The sequence below is a fragment of the Diadema antillarum genome, unplaced genomic scaffold, assembly GCF_040938485.1.
Source record: "Diadema antillarum isolate AM-2024a unplaced genomic scaffold, OU_Dant_1.0 scf00000008, whole genome shotgun sequence".
Lineage (NCBI taxonomy): Eukaryota > Metazoa > Echinodermata > Echinoidea > Diadematoida > Diadematidae > Diadema > Diadema antillarum.
In genome coordinates, this window is record NW_027270897.1 from 276,801 (window position 1) to 295,426 (window position 18,626).

At 39.6% G+C, this 18,626-nt stretch overlaps 1 protein-coding gene across 1 annotated transcript in view; it reads left to right on the forward strand.

Moving 5' to 3' along the window:
- Positions 1-18,626, forward strand: part of LOC139718310 (LLGL scribble cell polarity complex component 2-like) — a gene marked incomplete at its 5' end in the record, with an annotated part of 52,439 nt that extends 33,813 nt beyond the window's left edge. Inside the window, 7 exons of the mRNA XM_071629793.1 lie at positions 320-512; positions 1,051-1,325; positions 3,256-3,381; positions 8,215-8,326; positions 9,295-9,329; positions 11,480-11,541; positions 18,576-18,626. Of these exons, the coding sequence (XP_071485894.1) occupies positions 320-512; positions 1,051-1,325; positions 3,256-3,381; positions 8,215-8,326; positions 9,295-9,329; positions 11,480-11,541; positions 18,576-18,626 (854 nt within the window). The remainder of the gene's footprint in view (positions 1-319; positions 513-1,050; positions 1,326-3,255; positions 3,382-8,214; positions 8,327-9,294; positions 9,330-11,479; positions 11,542-18,575) is intronic.

An 18,626-nucleotide genomic window follows, 5' to 3' on the forward strand; every position in this document is an offset into this window, starting at 1 on the left:
AACTCACAGGATCTCAGTGCTGTGTAAATGATGTCAGACCCATACCATCCAACATACATGGTGGAGTTTATGATGTATACCTGAACACATTTTTTTTTGTTTAGTGTGTGGAGTATTTTACAGGTTCTTGATGGCAAGTATTCCAAAAGCTCTTTGCCATGCTGGCATTTAGAGTTAACAAAATAGGTGAAGCGTATCATGGAGTAGGCTTCATATTTGCCCAAATGAGTATATGAATGATGAACAGTAGACAGTGAAAGACTCTAACTTAAAAAGCGAGGACATCAATGAGAAAAATTCTGGTTTGTCCTGATCCTAGATGAGACGTATTCAGAGAACCACGTGACCTGCCTGACCAACCAGGGTGACCTGGGCATCTACAGCATCCCCCACCTCAAGAGGCAGGAGGTCTACCACGCCATCCCCAAGGAGAACGTCATGGGCATCGGCTCCGTCCTCTTCACCTCCAGGGGCGAGGGTTTCTACCTCCTCACGGCCTCCGAGTTTGAGAGGTTTGTGTCTCTGGGCCAGGGCCCCACCCTTTCTCCCCCTCCCCATCCTCCCCCACCCCATCCTCCCATTCAGTGTGCCTCACCCAGTGTGCGATTGTTGTGTGTTAACTTGTTGTCACACTGTCCTGTGGCTTAAGTACAAGACCATTCCATCTTCCAGTTAAACAGGCAGGGAAAGATGATTCATGATGATCAGACATGTAATTAGAAAGTGGCGGAATTGTTAAAGTGTCATTATGTTTCCACAAAATGGTGATATCAATCGCTATCGCATATGCAAGTGAGATGAGCAGATAGTGAAAATGAATTGCAGAAATCATTAACTAAAGTGTAAAATAGATGAGTTCTGATTCAAGTGTAGAATAACACAGTTTTGTTTAGTACAGTACATAGAAAATTGAATCATACATGATACTTTTCTGCAATTCAGCTCAAAATAAGAACTGTCAAAAGCTCCCAGTTGAAGAGAGAGAGAGAGAGAGTTGGACTTTGTGTGGATATTCTTGTGACGGTGACTCAAACATCCCTCCCCAACCAGATTCACGCTGTCGGCCAGCACGATCACTGAGCCCCTGTGTTCGCTGCAGCTGGCGGAGGGCATGAGGCCCCCGCCCCCGCAGCCCGAGGTGGAGCCCGAGCCCGAGCCCGAGCCCGAACCCGAGCAAGAGCCGAAGGCCGAGGCAGAGAAAGAGGGAGAAGATGCAGGAGGAGAGGTGCAGGCAGGAGGAGACGCCACGGCAACGGCAGTGGAGGTAGCGGAAGAGGCAAAGCCAGACGAAGACGGGGAGAAACCCAGTGAAGAGTCAGCAGAGAGTGAGTGAAGAATTCAAACCAGTTCAAAATATCTTCATCCGTGATAGAAGAAGTTATCAAGAGACCTCACTAGTCTGAAAGGATATACATTTTCTACATAGAGGTCTGAAAGGCTGTGGACATTTTGTCATCTGATCATAAGCTTTAACAACAGCAACATCATCTCATATCATATCAGCATTATCTTTGTCATCATCACACTGAAGGTAGTACACTGTCCAACAGATCCACATCTTCACTGTGATACTTATCATCAGAATTAAATCAGCCCCAGTAATCATTCTCCCTTTTCATCATTACCTCCATCACCATCATCATTATCATCCTTCATCATCGTCGTCATCTTCATCGTAATCTTCATCTTCATCATCACACTGAAAGATGCATACTGTCCAGCAGATCCCTCATCTTCACTGTGATTACAGTCATCACAATCAAATCAACCCAAATAATCATCCTCTCTGTCTTCATAATCACCATTATCATCGTCATCAGTACCATCATCATCTTCATTATCATCATAATCATCGTCATCTTCATGTCTTCAAACATCTTCAAATGTCATTATCGTCGTCCTCTCCATCTTCAGTGTCATGATTAATGTCGTTATCATGATCATGATTATCAACTTCACCACCACAGTTACATCAACATATTTATCATCATCATCATCATCATCATCATCATCATCATCATCATTGTCGTCCTCACCATAGCCACATCTGGCATCCAACAGCATTAGCTTGGTTGTGTGCTGTCACTGTGGTTACGTATGTCAGCACCGTCAGCACCCTTAACTTAACTTCTCAGCACCAGTGTGCTCATCTCTCACACTACTACTAATCTGCTATGATATTTTCACTGACATTAGGGTCATCAAATGTCACTGACATCATTTCATTCAAACTTCATCTCTCACCTCAGTTGTCTCCTTCTTGTCATATTTAATACTGTCGATTTAAAGCCCTTGTGAAGTTGTGCTTCGAGAATCAGGCTAAAATTTTATATGTTTGGTCATTATGATAAAGTTATCATATTTTCCCAATACATCAGCCGACAAAGCTGTAGCAAAATTACACTTGCTTATTTTGTCACCGCTAAGAATATAATCTGTCTATGAAGGATTCATCACAATTTTGTCATAAAAATAATCTTTTCTAAATGTGTAACATCATTTCGGTATGCTGTAAATCACATGATTTTTGAAAAGGGTGAAATTTTGTTGTATTTTTTTAACTTTATTTTTTATGTATTTCCCCAAACTATACAAGGGCTTTAAATGAAAAAAAAAATAGTTGTTTTGATGTCCTTGTGTAATCACAAATACACTTAATGTCCCATATTCTCAGTGTCATTAATGTTATCTCCTTCATTAACTTTGTATTGTATCTCTACATTTGTGATGTGTGTTTGTCTGTCTTAGCTAAGCACTTTGTCTTTGAAGTGGACTCTTTGTATCATAGCTTGATTATCACAAAATCATCAAAGTAGTCACAAATCCTATTGAGAAGACATCCAGTTCATGCTCAGTAGCAAGGCGTAGATAGAGATGAACTGTTTCATTGTTTCATGATCCACTACATGAGTGGCTTCAGTAGGTTTCTAATAGTTCTATGCACCTTCCTCATCGAAAATGCAGTTGATAATTAGTATGAACTGCATTCTCATAACACTCAAATCACTTGTACAATGTACATGTAGCCTCTTACCAACGATCTGTGTAGGCTGCCATATTAACCAATAGAGTATTTGAATTGTAAATCATTCATAGCTGCTACATGTTCAATCTCTCTTTCTGTGTGTATATGCATCTCTTCCTACCACTTCTGTCTTTCGCCCACGACCACATCCTTTGGTCATCCTTTCACACATGCACACACACTCACAAACGGCCCCGCCCTGCCCTCCCCCTCCCCCCTGACCCGAACAGAGCCAGCAGAAGATGCTGCCCCACCCCTCCAGAACGGCCCCAGCGAAGAGACACCAGCGGAAGACGTCAAGGCTGGCGGCGACGCCGGAGAAGTGGACGAGGAGGTGGACAATCAAACTGCAGAAGGTCAGTAATCAACCCAGACCCCACCCCATCCCCCACCTTTTCCCACACCCTCCCTTCTCTTGTTCTCCAAAACTCCTCAAACACTCTCCATTGTAGACATGAAATTTGCAGTTCCTCACTTAGTGCCTCTAGAAAGGTGAAAAGGAATGTGATTGAAGTGTAACTCACTGGTATCAAATGCCTAGCAATTGCACAATCTTGTCTTCTGATACTCTTGGCCGCCACCATGATAGATCATAGTTAGATTTGACTTTGTATTTGGGTCACCAAGGCACACTGAAGGTCCAGTTTGCACCTCTTGGGCTTTTATAGCAGGCATATACAACAGACACCATGTAGAGTGTTTATAATTCACATTGAGAGTTGCACCACGGTTAACTCTCATAGCTAGAGTCTAATTTGGTGGACAGAATCAGGACTGAAGCAGAAATGTGAGTCTCACACTCCCTAGATGGCAGTGATGCTTTTGTGAGTAAATGTATGAATCAAGATATCCCCATAGCAGAATATACCCATACTTTGATGTGAATGACATGCAGCCCTTAGCAATCAAGTGCGAGAAACTTTGATTCTGGTTTGACAATTTTTCGATACAACATCCTGAATGCAGAGTTAACATAGAGATGAGAGAGAGGAATGTACATGTAGTACATGAGTTAACGTATATTTGAGGGTTTCATCTTAAAACAATACAAGAAAGTTAAGCTTGAGAAGGTGTCCTCTTCCTTAATCATAACAGTGGCAAACTTTCCATTGCAAAGTCTAAATTGGGGTTCCAAAACCAGTCAACAAGTTTAAGTGCACAGACTACTCTATAATCCATACTGTATTTTGCAGAGCTGCAAAATCTGTCTGATTCTGCAGGAATCTCCCTGAAAACTTGACTTTCTTTTCATGTCCTGACTAAAGAATAAAAAAAGGAAAGAAAACAAAAATGCCTGGTTTAGGAATGATCTTCAACCCCTCTGAGATGTGTTAAAATTTCCCCAATTGTTTAAATCCTCCCTGATTTTGATGAATGAATATTGGCACTTTTGCTGATGTTGTTCACACCATCTGGTGAAAGTCAGGTAGCGGCAAGTCTTCCTAAAAGTCTGCACAATCCAGGCCCTACATCCAGTCACATAGAGTATAAAATTGGTGATGTGGAAGGCATCGGCAATGTTGCCATGTTGTCAGATTTTATTCTGCACCTCAATATTTACAGCATCTTCTATCTTTATCTTTAGTGTAGAAGAACAGTGATGACATTTTCGTTGTCTGTGTGAGGTTGATTTCCCAATGAATTTCAATTATTGTATTGTACTCTGTACAAATTTACATGCATTATTTCTGTCACTGAAGGAAGTGAGATATATATGTTTGTATATTATCTTACTGTGGAAAAACAAAATGCATTTGTGTTTGAACCTGAACTTGAATGAAGATAGTAATTAGATTACCTTTGTCAAAATGTGTTGTGTACTTTGCAAGCAGTGTGTTGTTCTGAAAGGAATGAGACACTAATTGTAGATCTTGATGTACAAGATATGTTCAATTCTCTGCCAAGTCTCCAATATTCCCCCCTGACTCTCCTCCCTTTTCACATCCTACTGCAAATGATTTTTTTTTTCCGAAAGCAACCTTGACGGCAGTCAAAATGCCTTTATAACCCGCCAATTTTGTTTTTCCTGTCAAAAAGCAAAAACAAAACAAAAACAGCACCTTGAATGACTCCACCAAGAAGCGCCCAAATTTTATGATTTTGTGCTCTTTTGCACCAAAACTGCTGTCTTTTTACACAACTTTTCAGTTTTCTCATGATTATATGCCATGTTGAATGAAGAACAATTCCCTGCATGTCTTAAAAATTTGGCAATTATTAGTTGGTTGTTTGTTTGTTTTTTTTCAACATGCCAAGGTAGTGATATTGTTCATGGACAAAGTTGCATGAAATTCTGCAATTTGATTTCTGCAGTTTCTCTCTGTTGTCTTTTTTAGTTTAAAGTTTACATGGCGACATGGACTGAGGTCACAGAATAGATAGAATCTATATATCTATCTATTTTAAGTTAAAAATCACTTACATTCACTTTGCAACATCCATCTCAAAAACATCAATTTTACTTGTCAATTGATGCATGATGTCATGCATGGATTTTTCTTGTTAAGGCACCTTGACTTGTTATATTCTTTTATCTTTTTGTTTTTTGTTTTTGGAAGATTCTTGTATTATCATGTGAAGATGCAATTTTTTTATTTGGAAAAAGCAGACAAATAGTACTGGTGCTCAATGTCAACATATTGCCACAGTTGATACACATACGTGCGAGCATTAATTTGAAGAGAACAGAGGCATACACACACATTACAAATCCTGATGTCTCCTCACACAGGTGAGTGCGACACTCACTTCTAGTAGTCGCAGATAACTAAGGAGGTACAGTGCATTCATCCTTTCAGATGCAAATGGACAGCAGCAGCAAAAAATGAACACTTGTTGTCAAGTTCAAGACACTTTTGTGGTTTGATGTGCCAATTAAAATATGTACCAACTACACCTCACATAGGTATTTAAACACCTCCTTGATCGATGTGCAACATGAATTGTGAGTTGCGCAATATGCCGCACTTCCAAGTTTGAGCCGGTGAGTAGGGGAGGATGTATATCCAGGACATCACTTGGCCTAGTGTTAGGGAATAGATGAGTTACTTATTGTTTATTGTTTTGAATGTACTTTATTCCATGCACACAAAACTTGTAAGGCACAACTGGGAGCCTGTTACTGTGTTACACACATTCAGCTGCTATTCATTTCTATGACTAAGAGGAGATTTCGTCACAGTTGAGGGAATTCATGGCTTTTTGCATCATACCTTTTGCCAATACAGAGATTCAGAAATAAATCCTTGTTGTAGAGAAGGTGTATGAGCTGCTATCTGCTTTTATTGACTAACCACTTCCTTTTTTTTCTTTTTTTTCTTTTTTTTTTTTTTTGGGGGGGGGGGGGGGGTATAGAGAGTATTTAAGTTTAAAATAGAAAGTTTTGTAGGGCCTTGTCACTGAATCAATGCTTTTACATTTATATATATGACATCAGTGATTTTAGGCAAAAAGCACCTTTACTGTAGATTATTAGTACATGCTTTAAAGCAGTGATCCTATATAGAAGTAGTTTCATAGAATAGGTTAACATCAAAACTTACCACAATATTCTGTTGTTTCTGTTTATTTCTCTCTTTCCTTTGTCCATTAATTTGAAAAAAAAAATCATGTTTTGCCATCATTTGCCTTTGGTTTTGTGTTATGTTTGTGTTTTGTATGATTTGTGTTATTCCACTTACCACGTGTTTGATTTGTGTAATTGCGTGGATATTATGTTGTCCATGTTTTTTTTTTTGTTCATTTGTCATGCCCTGACATCATCACATGTTTTGTTTGTGTTTGCTGCTACATGTGAACAAACAACAACAACAAATCATGCTTGTTCATTGTCAAACTCCAAACATACACATGCAACCAAAATGCCATTCCATTGATATGTACAAAATGACTTGAATTCATAATCAACTATACGGCTTACCATCTATATGACAATAAACTAAAACATGCATTATCTTTTTAATATCCTATGTGAAATGTGCAAATGCATGTTTTTCTTGAATTTGCTTTAAAAAATAAATAATGACATGATTCACCATAATTCTGTGCTAATTTCAAATGCTTACTGTTGGGATTAATAATGTTTGCATTAACTTTGAATGTACCTCAAAATCATATGATATCATGCATGGTTATCATACTATTGATTTTGATTAATCATAATAATGTTATGCTATTTCTGTTCAAATTCATATATTTGTCTATATTTCTATAATTTTGTTTTGTCTTATGTTCTGAGTATTTTGTTTAATAATATACTTTATTCAACTATTCTATCTTTCCAATTATCAATAACATATTCTGTCACTGCCTTATATAATTTCCTGTATTTGCTCTATTCTTCTTTGCTCTTCATTTAATTTGTTATCTAACATTTATTGGCAATTTTCTGGTTTATATATATTTTTTTTTTTCATCTTTCTCTCTCCATGCGTGTGTTGTTTATATCTCTTCCTTTTTGTTATGTTTTTCATTTCTTTTCCTATTTCTGCCTTCTTCCCCATCACTCCGCCATTTACTTTATTGAAACTTCTCTCTGTTGTGTGCTACCTCCTCCTTCCCTCTCCCCTTTCTCTCTATCTTTTTTTCTATCCTTTTTGTTTTCTTTCACTTCTCCTGCCTTGTTTTCCTTCCTTCTTGTATTGTCAAATATGACAATATTCATATCTTCTGCATGCATACTAATACTGATACTCATTTATTAATATATCTATATAACTGGTTTCATTGTGGTTTATTACACACTTTCATGTTGTCTTACTTGCTTGCTATGGTGGATTTGGTATGTCATTCAATATTTTTCCCCTTCCCAAACTTCCCATTCCCGATGGACCGGTTACTCGGCCCCTGCCCCATTTTTGTACATGTTTGGTACCGACAAAACTAAAAATCACCCCCAAAACAATTACGTTGTCCCTCTCTAATCGCACCTGTCCCCCTGTCTTGTGCGGCTTTGCTTTCCTTTGCTTTATATCTGATTCCACTTCGCTCCCTTGCAATGGATCCTTCACTTCACATCTACCCACTCCTTCCTCGCCTTCATCTCCCCAACTGCTCTCCACTTTTCCCACTAATGCCAACCATCCATACTAACCCCACCCTGCCCTCTTCCACACTCCTGCCACGCCCCAACCTGTACCACCTTTCCTCTGTGCCCCACACATGCGCCCCTAACATTAACCCCCACCCAGAACTAGTCAATGAAGTGGATGAATTGCTTGCCAAGACAGGAATCAACGTCAGCCTGGAGGGTGAGACGGACGACAACCCGGACATCACCATCGACGAGGTCAAGGAATACGAGTGAGTGCTCCCCTCCCTCCCCCAAAGTTTAACTTTAACCCGTTCACTGCTGAGGTTTAAAGAGATAGCTTCTCACTGCCCCTCAGTGAAAATCCACTTTATTGAAAACGTACATTATAGCAAAGATGCCAAATCTCCCCAAGTCTGAAGGACCATCCCTGAAAACTAGCTAATATTGTTTAATTTCGTGATAATGGAATATTAGAAGCCTCCCAGATTTGGGAATAATGTTAGGTCTACTGAGATGGATGCAGCATGCAAGTATCTCCCCAGTGGCTGTCTTGACCCGCCCTAATTTTGATGTATGAATCTTGGCAGTCGTGATGTTGGGATGCAAATTAGATTGGTTCGTGTCTGATGGGGTCACGGGAAAAAATAAGATATATGAAATAAATAAATACTGTATAAGCTGTTATTTTCGTAAGGGTTTAATTTTCGCGAATTTTGTGAATCACAGTGGGATCGCGAATTTAACAACATGCGAAAATGTCTTTATGCTCTCGGGTAATAGTCCATTTACGTTAGTGTCGGCGTCAGTTCGCGAAAACTACATCTCGCGAAAGTGTCTCTAACCTCATTCGTGAAAATATCCATACGCGAAAATAACAGCGTATACAGTAAAGAAATGAATGAATGAATGAATGAATGCATGAATAAATGAATGAATGAATGAATGAATAAATGAATGAATGGAGAGCAAATCTTTCCTTTGCTTCTACTTGTGGATTCGACTTTAAAGTCAACAGTGAAGGTGGTCCTTGAGTGACTTGTAGAGTACCTAGCTATGTGAAGAATCACTCATCACTATCATCTACAGTACTCAGTATGAAGGTTACCATCTATTTTGAAGGGGAGCAGAATATGTCTTTTGAGCAAAGTTTGTAGCTGTTTGGAGATACAAGGTAAAAGCAAATCAGTGCATGGCAAGTAAGACTATCGTTCTTTTCTTCTCTCTGTCATCCCTACAGCAACAAAAGCAAGGAGGAAATTGTCAATGGCACGGGTAAGAATACTAACAAAATAATATTTTCTCCTCTCCCTTGTCCCTGATTTTTCTCGTCTATTTTTCCTTCTGTAATTCATCCTTTATTCATTTTCCCCACAACTCTCATTAGAAAAACAAACAAACATAAAAACATTTATTCAAAATCATGAGATACTTATACATGACAATTATATATAATCCATCTGAAATGCGGAAGCATTGGGCCAAAGCGTAGGTGAAATTGTCTGCCTTGTATTCAATATTATGCGATGTAATCTGCTCATTTCTCAATGACGTCTGTATGATGTAACCTTGTATTCACACTCTATGTGTCCACATTATATATACCGGTATATAAGATAACACAGCTGCATCATGTGTTGTAACACAAATGTTAGATAATGGTTCACAGTCAGATACAATCATTTCACAACAAAGTGGCTTTCACTGTGTCTAAATCATGAATCATTCATTCACGTAGACGATTTGTTGATAATTCTGTGTTTTAATTTGTCCTTGTGTATCTAACCTTTCTGTCGTTAATAACCTTTTAAGTCTTTTTCTTTTGAATAATTCTGCCTTGTTTAGAATTTAAGTGAATTCACTGAATATTGTATAAACTTGGCTATACTTCTCATTTAAAAGGCAACGTGAACACAGAGTGACTTGCTTGGGGCATTTGGTGATAGTGGGGAAGGTTAATATGGAAACACACATCAAACATTGTTTGTGTATAAGGAGATATATTTCTCAGGCCACATTGGGCCTATTTCTCAGCTATAATATCTATCGAAGAGGTTTAGCTCTCTTTTACATTGTATCATTTATATCTGCATATTCTCATTATAACAAGACAAGTTAATTTTACAATATCACACACACATACACACAACACACACACACACACACACACACACACACATATTATGCACAAATATATATAATAATTATATCACAAATATGTCTTATGTTTTTTGTCAATGCTACCATGTTTGTGTTAATGTCACCAAAGTAGTGTTGGTGCACACATGAACCAATAGAACATGGCAACAGCACATGTGGTACTGACAGGTGCTTTTTGCACCGGGTTGCAAGACAGCGGGAAGTTCCACTTTTGATCTGTAGCTGACACTTTGTCATCAGAACAATACACGGTTGTAGGTCTTGGTTTGGCAAGAACAGAAACCAGATGATAATTCAAGTGCATTTCCTATGTGTATTCCAACTTCGGTCAGTTTGTTATCTTCTCACATATTGACACATTGTATCTTCTTGTCGCCTTATGACAGAAACACCGACCTTTTTTCTTTTTTCTTTTTTTTTGAGTGTGTGGCATATTATCGGTACTACAGTGATATCATAGCTTTTAATCTTTGTGATTGTAAGTTTAAAGTTTTCTAGATGATCCCTCTGCTGATGTGATGTGATTGTATCATGTGGGGATCATGGATTCAGAGTGTGGATGGAGCTCTGCACTTGGCTCAAGAAAGGGCCACTTGGGTTGGATTGACTGTACCTTTGTGCGTTTCTAACTAAGCAAAGACATCATTCCAATTGTAAGCAACCAAATGTAGTAGAGGGATGTCGTAAGTGACACCAGTGTGATTCACTGGGATAGTCTTTATCCCAGACACACTTGTATTCTAGTTTTAGGCAAGGTAATAGCTCCACAAGTTTTAAGTCTAAGCTGGTTACTAATTCCACGAGAGATGAAGAGGCTGTATTACAAGAGATACAGGTATAAATGGTGAGAGAAAAACCAATGGATGTCAGACCTGGTGCTTGTCATGTTAGAGATCGGAAGTCAAAGGTCAAGATTAATGGTATACTACAGAACTTTCTCCACCAGAATTGACAGATTTTACATGTCAACATCATGATGCTTTGATTTATTTTGTAAGTTTGTGCTGCATGTGTAGTTGGCCAGCTTGTTGCACTGGAACAGATAAATGTGATAAAGATGAGATTTCACCCTTCTTTGTGTTTTGTTTTTCTCTCTGGTGGTCATTTGTCCGAGAGGTGCACTCTGTTTTGAATAGATGTTTCTGCACGCTGGTATTTCTCTATCGCTATCCTTTATTTTGTACTCTCTCACAAGCTCTTTATATCTTACAATCTTTGTTGTCTCCGTCGAAACTCTTGTCCACTCCCCTTCCCCCGTAATGCAGCTGATGCAGTGGGCGGGGCGCCGACCAAAGACGTAGCGCCGGCCGAAAATGGTGAAATGGAGGTCAGAACAACCCTAGCAGTGTGTGCCTGGCATGTGCATGGAATTTTTAGAAGCAGTGGTTTCCCCTAGCTGCCCCTCATGCTCTCATTTACATCACATCTTCCTTCCCCTCCTCCTTTCTTCCTGCTGTCACACCACTTCTCTCCCTCCTCCACTTCCTCCCCTCCTCTCTCTCTTCCCCTTTCCCTCATCCTCCTTCTTCTCCCCCTCCTTTTCATCCTCTCCTCCTCCTCCTCCTGTTTCTCCTTGTCCTCCCACTCCTCTTCATTCTCCTCTTTTCCCCCTCCTTCCTTCCTTTCCTCCTTTCCCCGACTCTCTCCTTCCCCTCATCCTCTGCATCTCCTCCTTCCCCTCTTCTTCCATCTTTTCTTTTTTCTTCTTCTTTCTCTTCTCCTCCCTCCTCTTTGCTTCCTCCTTGTCCTCCTCTTCTCATCCTTCTAACCATTCTTCCCATTCCTTCTCCTATTTTCTACTTTTTTAGCTCACCTGAGCCAAAGGCTCAAGTGAGCTATTGCGATCGCCCTTCGTCCGGCGTCCGTCGTGCGTCGTCCGTCGTCCGTCGTCCGTCGTCCGTCGTCCGTCGTGCGTCGTGCGTAAACTTTTTACATTTTCATCTTCTTCTTGAAAACCCCATGACCGATTTTCATCAAACTTGGCAGGTAGCATCCCTAGGGGGTTAGGAACTCAATTTGTTAAAATGGGCACCATGCCCCACCCAGGGGGCCCCCAGGGGGGCCCAAACCCCCCAAAATTAAGGAATCTGTAAAAATCTTTTTCTCTAGAACCAGAAGTGATAGAGCTAAGTTAATACTATGAGTTAGTACATTGATGACTGTAGTTTCAAGATTGTTCATGGCAGAATCAGGGGTGCCCCCCTTGGGACCCAGGGGAGGGGGGTGGGGAAGGGTTCTAATGGGGCCTAAATTGTACATTTTCATCTTCTTCTTGAGAACTCCATGACCCATTTTCACCAAACTTGGCAGGTAGCATCCCTAGGGGGTTAGGAACTCCATTTGTTAAAATGGGCACCATGACCCACCCAGGGGGCCCCCAGGGGGGCCCAAACCCCCCAAAATTAAGGAATCCGCAAAAATCTTCTTCTCTAGAACCAGAAGTGATAGAGCTAGGTTAATACTATGAGTTAGCACATTGATGACTGTAGTCTCAAGTTTGTTCATGGCAGAATCAGGGGTGCCCCCCTTGGGACCCGGGGGGGGGGGGGGGGGGGGGGGGGGTGAGGAGGGGTCCTAATGGGGCCTAAATTGTACATTTTTATCTTCTTCTTGAGAACCCCATGACCCATTTTCACCAAACTTGGCAGGTAGCATCCCTAGGGGGTTAGGATCTCAATTTGTTAAAATGGGCACCATGCCCCGCCCAGGGGGCCCCCAGGGGGCCCAAACCCCCCAAATGAAGGAATCTTTAAAAATCTTCTCTAGAATCAGAAGTTATAGAGCTGAGATAATACTATGAGTGAGTACATTAATGACTGTAGTTTCAAGTTTGTTCATAGGAGATCCAGGGGTGCCCCTCTTGGGGGTGGGGGGGGGGGGTGGTTGGAAGGGTCCAAATGAGGGCCTGAATTGTACATTTTCATCTTCTTCCTGAAAACCTCATGATGGATTTTTGTCAAACTTGGCAGGTAGCATCCCTAGGTGGTCAGGATCTCAATTTATCAAACTGGGCACCATGCCCCACCCAGAGGGCCCCAGGGGACCCCAATTCCCCCAAATTAAGGAATCTTGAAAAAATTGGGCCCTTATTGTACATTTTCATCTTCCACTTGAGAATGCCTCGTCAAATTTTGGTAGAGCTGTGAATAATTTAGATTAGTGACTGCGTGAAAGGTGAACTTGCGATACTCAGGTGAGCGCTAGACCCGCGGGTCTCTTGTTTCCCCTCCTCCTCTGCCTCCCCTATTGTTCAACTCCTCGCCTCCTCTTCATCTTCCATCTCTTCCTCCTCTCTCCTCCTCCTCCTTCCCCTCTAATTACTCATTCAAACCGCCAAAGATTCCCTGCAACCAGAAATATCAATAATCCACATATCTGATTACCGTTTTGTCCCTGTTAACTCCCTAAAATTGTGTGTTTTTTTGCGAGTGTCAGCCACTGTTTGCAGAGTATGAGGGTCACAGTAAAACATGGGTATAGTTAACATAGTATGCTGATTCCTGTAATACAATAAATATTTAGAGTATTTCCAAGTTACTGCGCATTCTCTAAGACATTTCACAGAACCAGTCATGGAAGGGAATTGGTATAGAAACAAAATTATGTTTTTCTGTTTGCTTGTTTGCTTTTTTGTTTCAATTTGCTGATGCTGAATAAAGGTTCAGCTTAATTTTAATATATGCCAATTCGATGACTTGTGTCATCAAAGATTAGAAGACAGTTAGCCAAAACAAACAAACAAACAAATGTACCAACCCATAAATTCCATCTGAAGGTTGCATTTTGAGCAAGAGTTCCATTTGTTCTAAATTTCCCTTAAACTGTCTGGTTTCAGCAGTGAAGAATGGAAGAAATCCTGTCAAGTGCTTACGTCTTAACAACTTTTCAGGTGTCTTTTGTGTCAGGTGCCTTTTACGTAAATGTTACATATCTACAATGGATGTAACATGATGTACATTGTATCATTTAGACTCGGAATTAAATGTTTCAGTTTGTTAACAAGTGAGTAATTCATGCTACAATCTTTTGATTTCTGTTCCAGACAAAGGTCATTGTTATGCAAATTGAGGCTACTCTGTGCAGAACTAAAACATATATCACCATTGTATGACTTTGTGATGTGCATCATTCTTTTGACTGACATCTTGTTGTCCATCACTTATACCAAAAAGAGAAATATGATAACAAAGTTATACTTGGTGAAGTTCTGTTATACATTCTCAGCCTTCTAGCTAAATACTGGGATGAAATGCTTACCCTTAAAGTGTATGTGAAACTAATTACCTCCCCCCCCCCCCATGTACCCTCCTGAAAATTGCAAATGCTGCATAGCAACTAAAAAATAATATGTATATCTGCAAAAAGCTGGTATATCAAAAGCATCTTATCTTTTATCTGTCCAAGATCAGATTGTCAGGGTTAAAAATACACATTCTTTTTATTTAAAAAAAGTTTGTTCTTTATGTACGTGCACAAAAACAAACTTTATGTATGTGCACAAAAATATACTGTCTCCCTTTTTTGTTTGTTCTTTTTTTTAGGGGGGGGGGAGGGTTACTAACATTCCTGTTTGTAGGCATTGCATAACTAGCTCAGTCTACTCCTGATATGTGATCATCAGTCAGCTAAAAACAGCTAAAAACGTAACTTCAAAAACACACCTGAATTAGATAAATGTCTGTATCAACAGTTTGCATTGATATGAGACAAGTTATTTTTTTTTCTTCTTTTCTTTCAGACAGTTGCACACACCATTTTAAACATTTAGGATAGCATGCTCGTTTCTGTTTGGTTTTTTTTTTGTATATACATGATAATTTCTAAAAGTCATTCATACGCTGTAACTTGAGCAGCAAGTATACCTGTGGTGCAGTTCTAAGGTATAGATCAGTAGGCATATTGTTCGTAAGCTCAGTAGCTTTGAGTGTACCAACGCATCAAGGGGATTAATGTGTGAACAAGGGGAGTTGCCTTGCTAACATGCCCAACATCGTCATCATAGAGTCGTATCATAATCTCCTCATTTTAGTTAGTGGCTACTCACCAGGTTCATCATTCATAGCATCCGTCAGTTATGATTATAGTAGATTAGACTTGGTGATGTACTACTGATTTGATTTGAAATGTACATTGTAGATTACCAATGATATTCATGTACCAACATACAATGTATGAATGCCCATGATTGTTTTTGACCTCCCCCCCCCCCCTCACCATCAGTTATTTATTTCATGCATAGTAACAGAAGTAGTTTATTAAGCACAGTTAGAGTATATGTCTGCCTCTACTCTTCATCTAGTGTTTGTTTCTTACTCTATACTAACAGTACTAACCTAGTCACAGCCGTTAAGGATGTTGTGGTCTTCAGGACACCATGTTGCCATAGTAACATCAGTGTGACATACTTTGACTTGTGGTTGATTCTTAGCCCTGTGCAGAGAGCATTGCCAGCAAGTAGGATAGGTCCAGTTCCTGCATCCAGTGGACATGGTCACTTGACCATCTAGTTGACCATACAGAAACCTAAAAAAAAGTTTTCCACCAGAATTTGCCAATATTTCTTAAATATTGCAGCATGATATTTAATGATTGACTTTAGGCATCATTGTTAGGTGGGACTTTTTAGGGGGATACATTGTGATGACATTGTGTCATAGTTCAACATTGAATTTTCCCAGTGAATGCGATTATACGTACAGATACATATGACATTCAGACATCTTTTCATACTCTTTCATGCCTTTGTAAGATGATTAGCTCTTGGATTGTAGAAATTGGGATAGCACAAAACTTTTTATGGAAGTTATCATTATGTTGAGTGATGAATTTGATGAACTATAACGAAACACTTCTTCAAAGCTGTGAGCATATGATCAAATAGTTTTTGTGACCCAAATCATGTGGGATGTATGAAACCAATAATTTGTAGGTCGCGCATACAAAATATTAGACATTTGTATCGTACAGGGCTGTGCGTAGGTTGGTCCATTACGGCTTGCTAGTGACACTGCACAGGGTTGTGGATCCTCTACACTCAAGTTAATCTCTTCCTTGTTCATTGATCCTTTCATTCTCGTCATTTCAGCCACCCTTCCCTTGTGGGACTATGTAGCCATTGTAGACAAAAGTGATAGATCAAGCCTGGGAGCCTTGTACTTCCTCCCCCTGGTAAAACTGGCCAACTGCCATGCATGGTGTGATAAGTATTGTCAGCACTGTCCACAATGGTCACTTTAGAACCAGAAGGTCATTAACTGCACAGGTGGTACAGAGTACTTGAGCCCTTTTGCCTTCCACAGCTGATGGTGTGTTTGTCAGTTTTTTTCAGAGTACGTACTTTTGGGAGAAGAATTGACTGTTCAGCTGTTCATATGACCTTGCTTGGCATCAAAGTAATCTAGCTGCCTTTAACCATCAAGCACAAAAACTAACTGCGAGGAATAATCAAGTATTAGGCAGTTTGTACCTTGTAGCTCCAGTTTTGGGCATGATGAGTAGCTGAAGGTTGCACGTTACAAAGTGTACAGAAACAGTGTCAATGTATTGCACAAAATCTAAACTATATTTAAGATAATTTTCAGACTTTTCGCTCTTGTGGGATTTTCTAAGCATGCATTGTGCACTTTTCTACTTTCTAGATGTTACGAGTATATGTATGAAAAAAATTCAGTACAATCAATGCCATACCAAAGTAGCTCTGAAATGATGATGATGATGATGATGATGATGATGATGATGATGATGATGATTCTCATCATCATAAGTTTCATCATCATCAAAATCATGTTAATTTGACAGTACCTCCATCATTGTCTCCACATCGTTACCATCATTGTTACTCATTATCACAGTTCTCATTGATTCAATCATCAATATCATCATTCAGTTGTTGATATCACATCCTCATCATTATCTTTGGTAGTCACAAAAACTGGTGGCTATTGTGGGAATGTTAATGTATGACACAAGGTTTTTACTGGATAAGATTAAACATGGCATGGTTTCTCCTCACATCAAAGTCCCAAAGATCCTTTTAGATTTTGTAGATTAGGGCCTTACACTCGGTCAGGAAAAGTACACCAATGCTGCCGTTTGCATCGTTTGGTGGAGCAGTGACCTCACTGGTTTTGTATACAACAGATACCGAACATTTCTTCCCCCATTGTGTTAAGTGCCTCCTCCTCTTTCTGTACCAATACTCCCCACACATTGCTGCCATCCATGCTGTGATGATATCAGATTAGTTCTTCAAGTTTTTTAGTCATCGAGTCTTTGAGTGGTGTATAATAAAACTTGTGCTCCAAGAAATTTACAACAGAGGAATTCATATCTGAAACAAAAAACACAAAGTAGGTACGTGTGTCAGTACCAATATTATGCAATATCTCATGTGCAAAGGAGGACTACATTTCATTATGTTAACAACCTCAATTGCATTCCCTTCCTCAGTTTCATGAATTAAAAATGTCTTGCATTGATTTTTTTTTTTTGATGTTTTTTTATAAAGAAAAAAGTGTAACTTCCTCTGTTGTTGATTTGGGGTATTTTTTGTAACAAGGAAGATTCCAGATTGTTTTTTGTTTCTTTGCATTTTTTACATATGGATCATGTATACCAGTATTTTTTTTTTCAGGAACATTGTCATGACTTGTGGTACAATCTGCTACATGTATACATCCTGGTATGTTTTCACACACCGGGTCCATCATGTCCAGATCTGGGCTTAAGACCGAAAACATTCCTTCCCTGATGTGATTTTGGGGGGACTTTATCCACACTGAATTCACACTGAATAACATTATCTGGCATTAATTGATTGCCAGTGGCTCATAATTATTTATCTGTATGTGCTTGACCTGGCATAATCAGTTTTACGGTGATACTTACTGAGACTGAGCGTGTTTGTTGTCATATACTCCATTTTGTATTTCTGTTTCAACTTTACTCTTGTGCATAGTGCTCTTTTTCTTTGATACACCATATTTTTAATGCAAATAGGAATGTGCAACGTGCAGATCGTCACTGGGGTGACAAGACCTTATATCTGAAATTTTGGTGAAAATGACTTTTTGGATTAATGGTCAAATAATTGGTTAAGTGATGTCCTGTCAAATCCCAACTGTCTTACCCCAAAAGTGATGCCACCACAGCATGTCAAAGTAAAGGCTATCCCATTTGCTGTAGTACTTTGGCCGCCATGTTTTTTGGCTCTCCTGGACATTTTACATTTTGTAGATACGAGGTCTTGTCACCCCAACGACAATATATAATGTAGAAGTGACAATTTTTCCCTGTCATTAATGTCTTTCTTTCTCAACCCCTTCCCTTTCTCTCTCGTTTGGCCCATTTTTCGTCCCACAGAATAATGGGGTGAACGGCGAACAGTTGGAGAAGCTACAAATCGATGAGTGA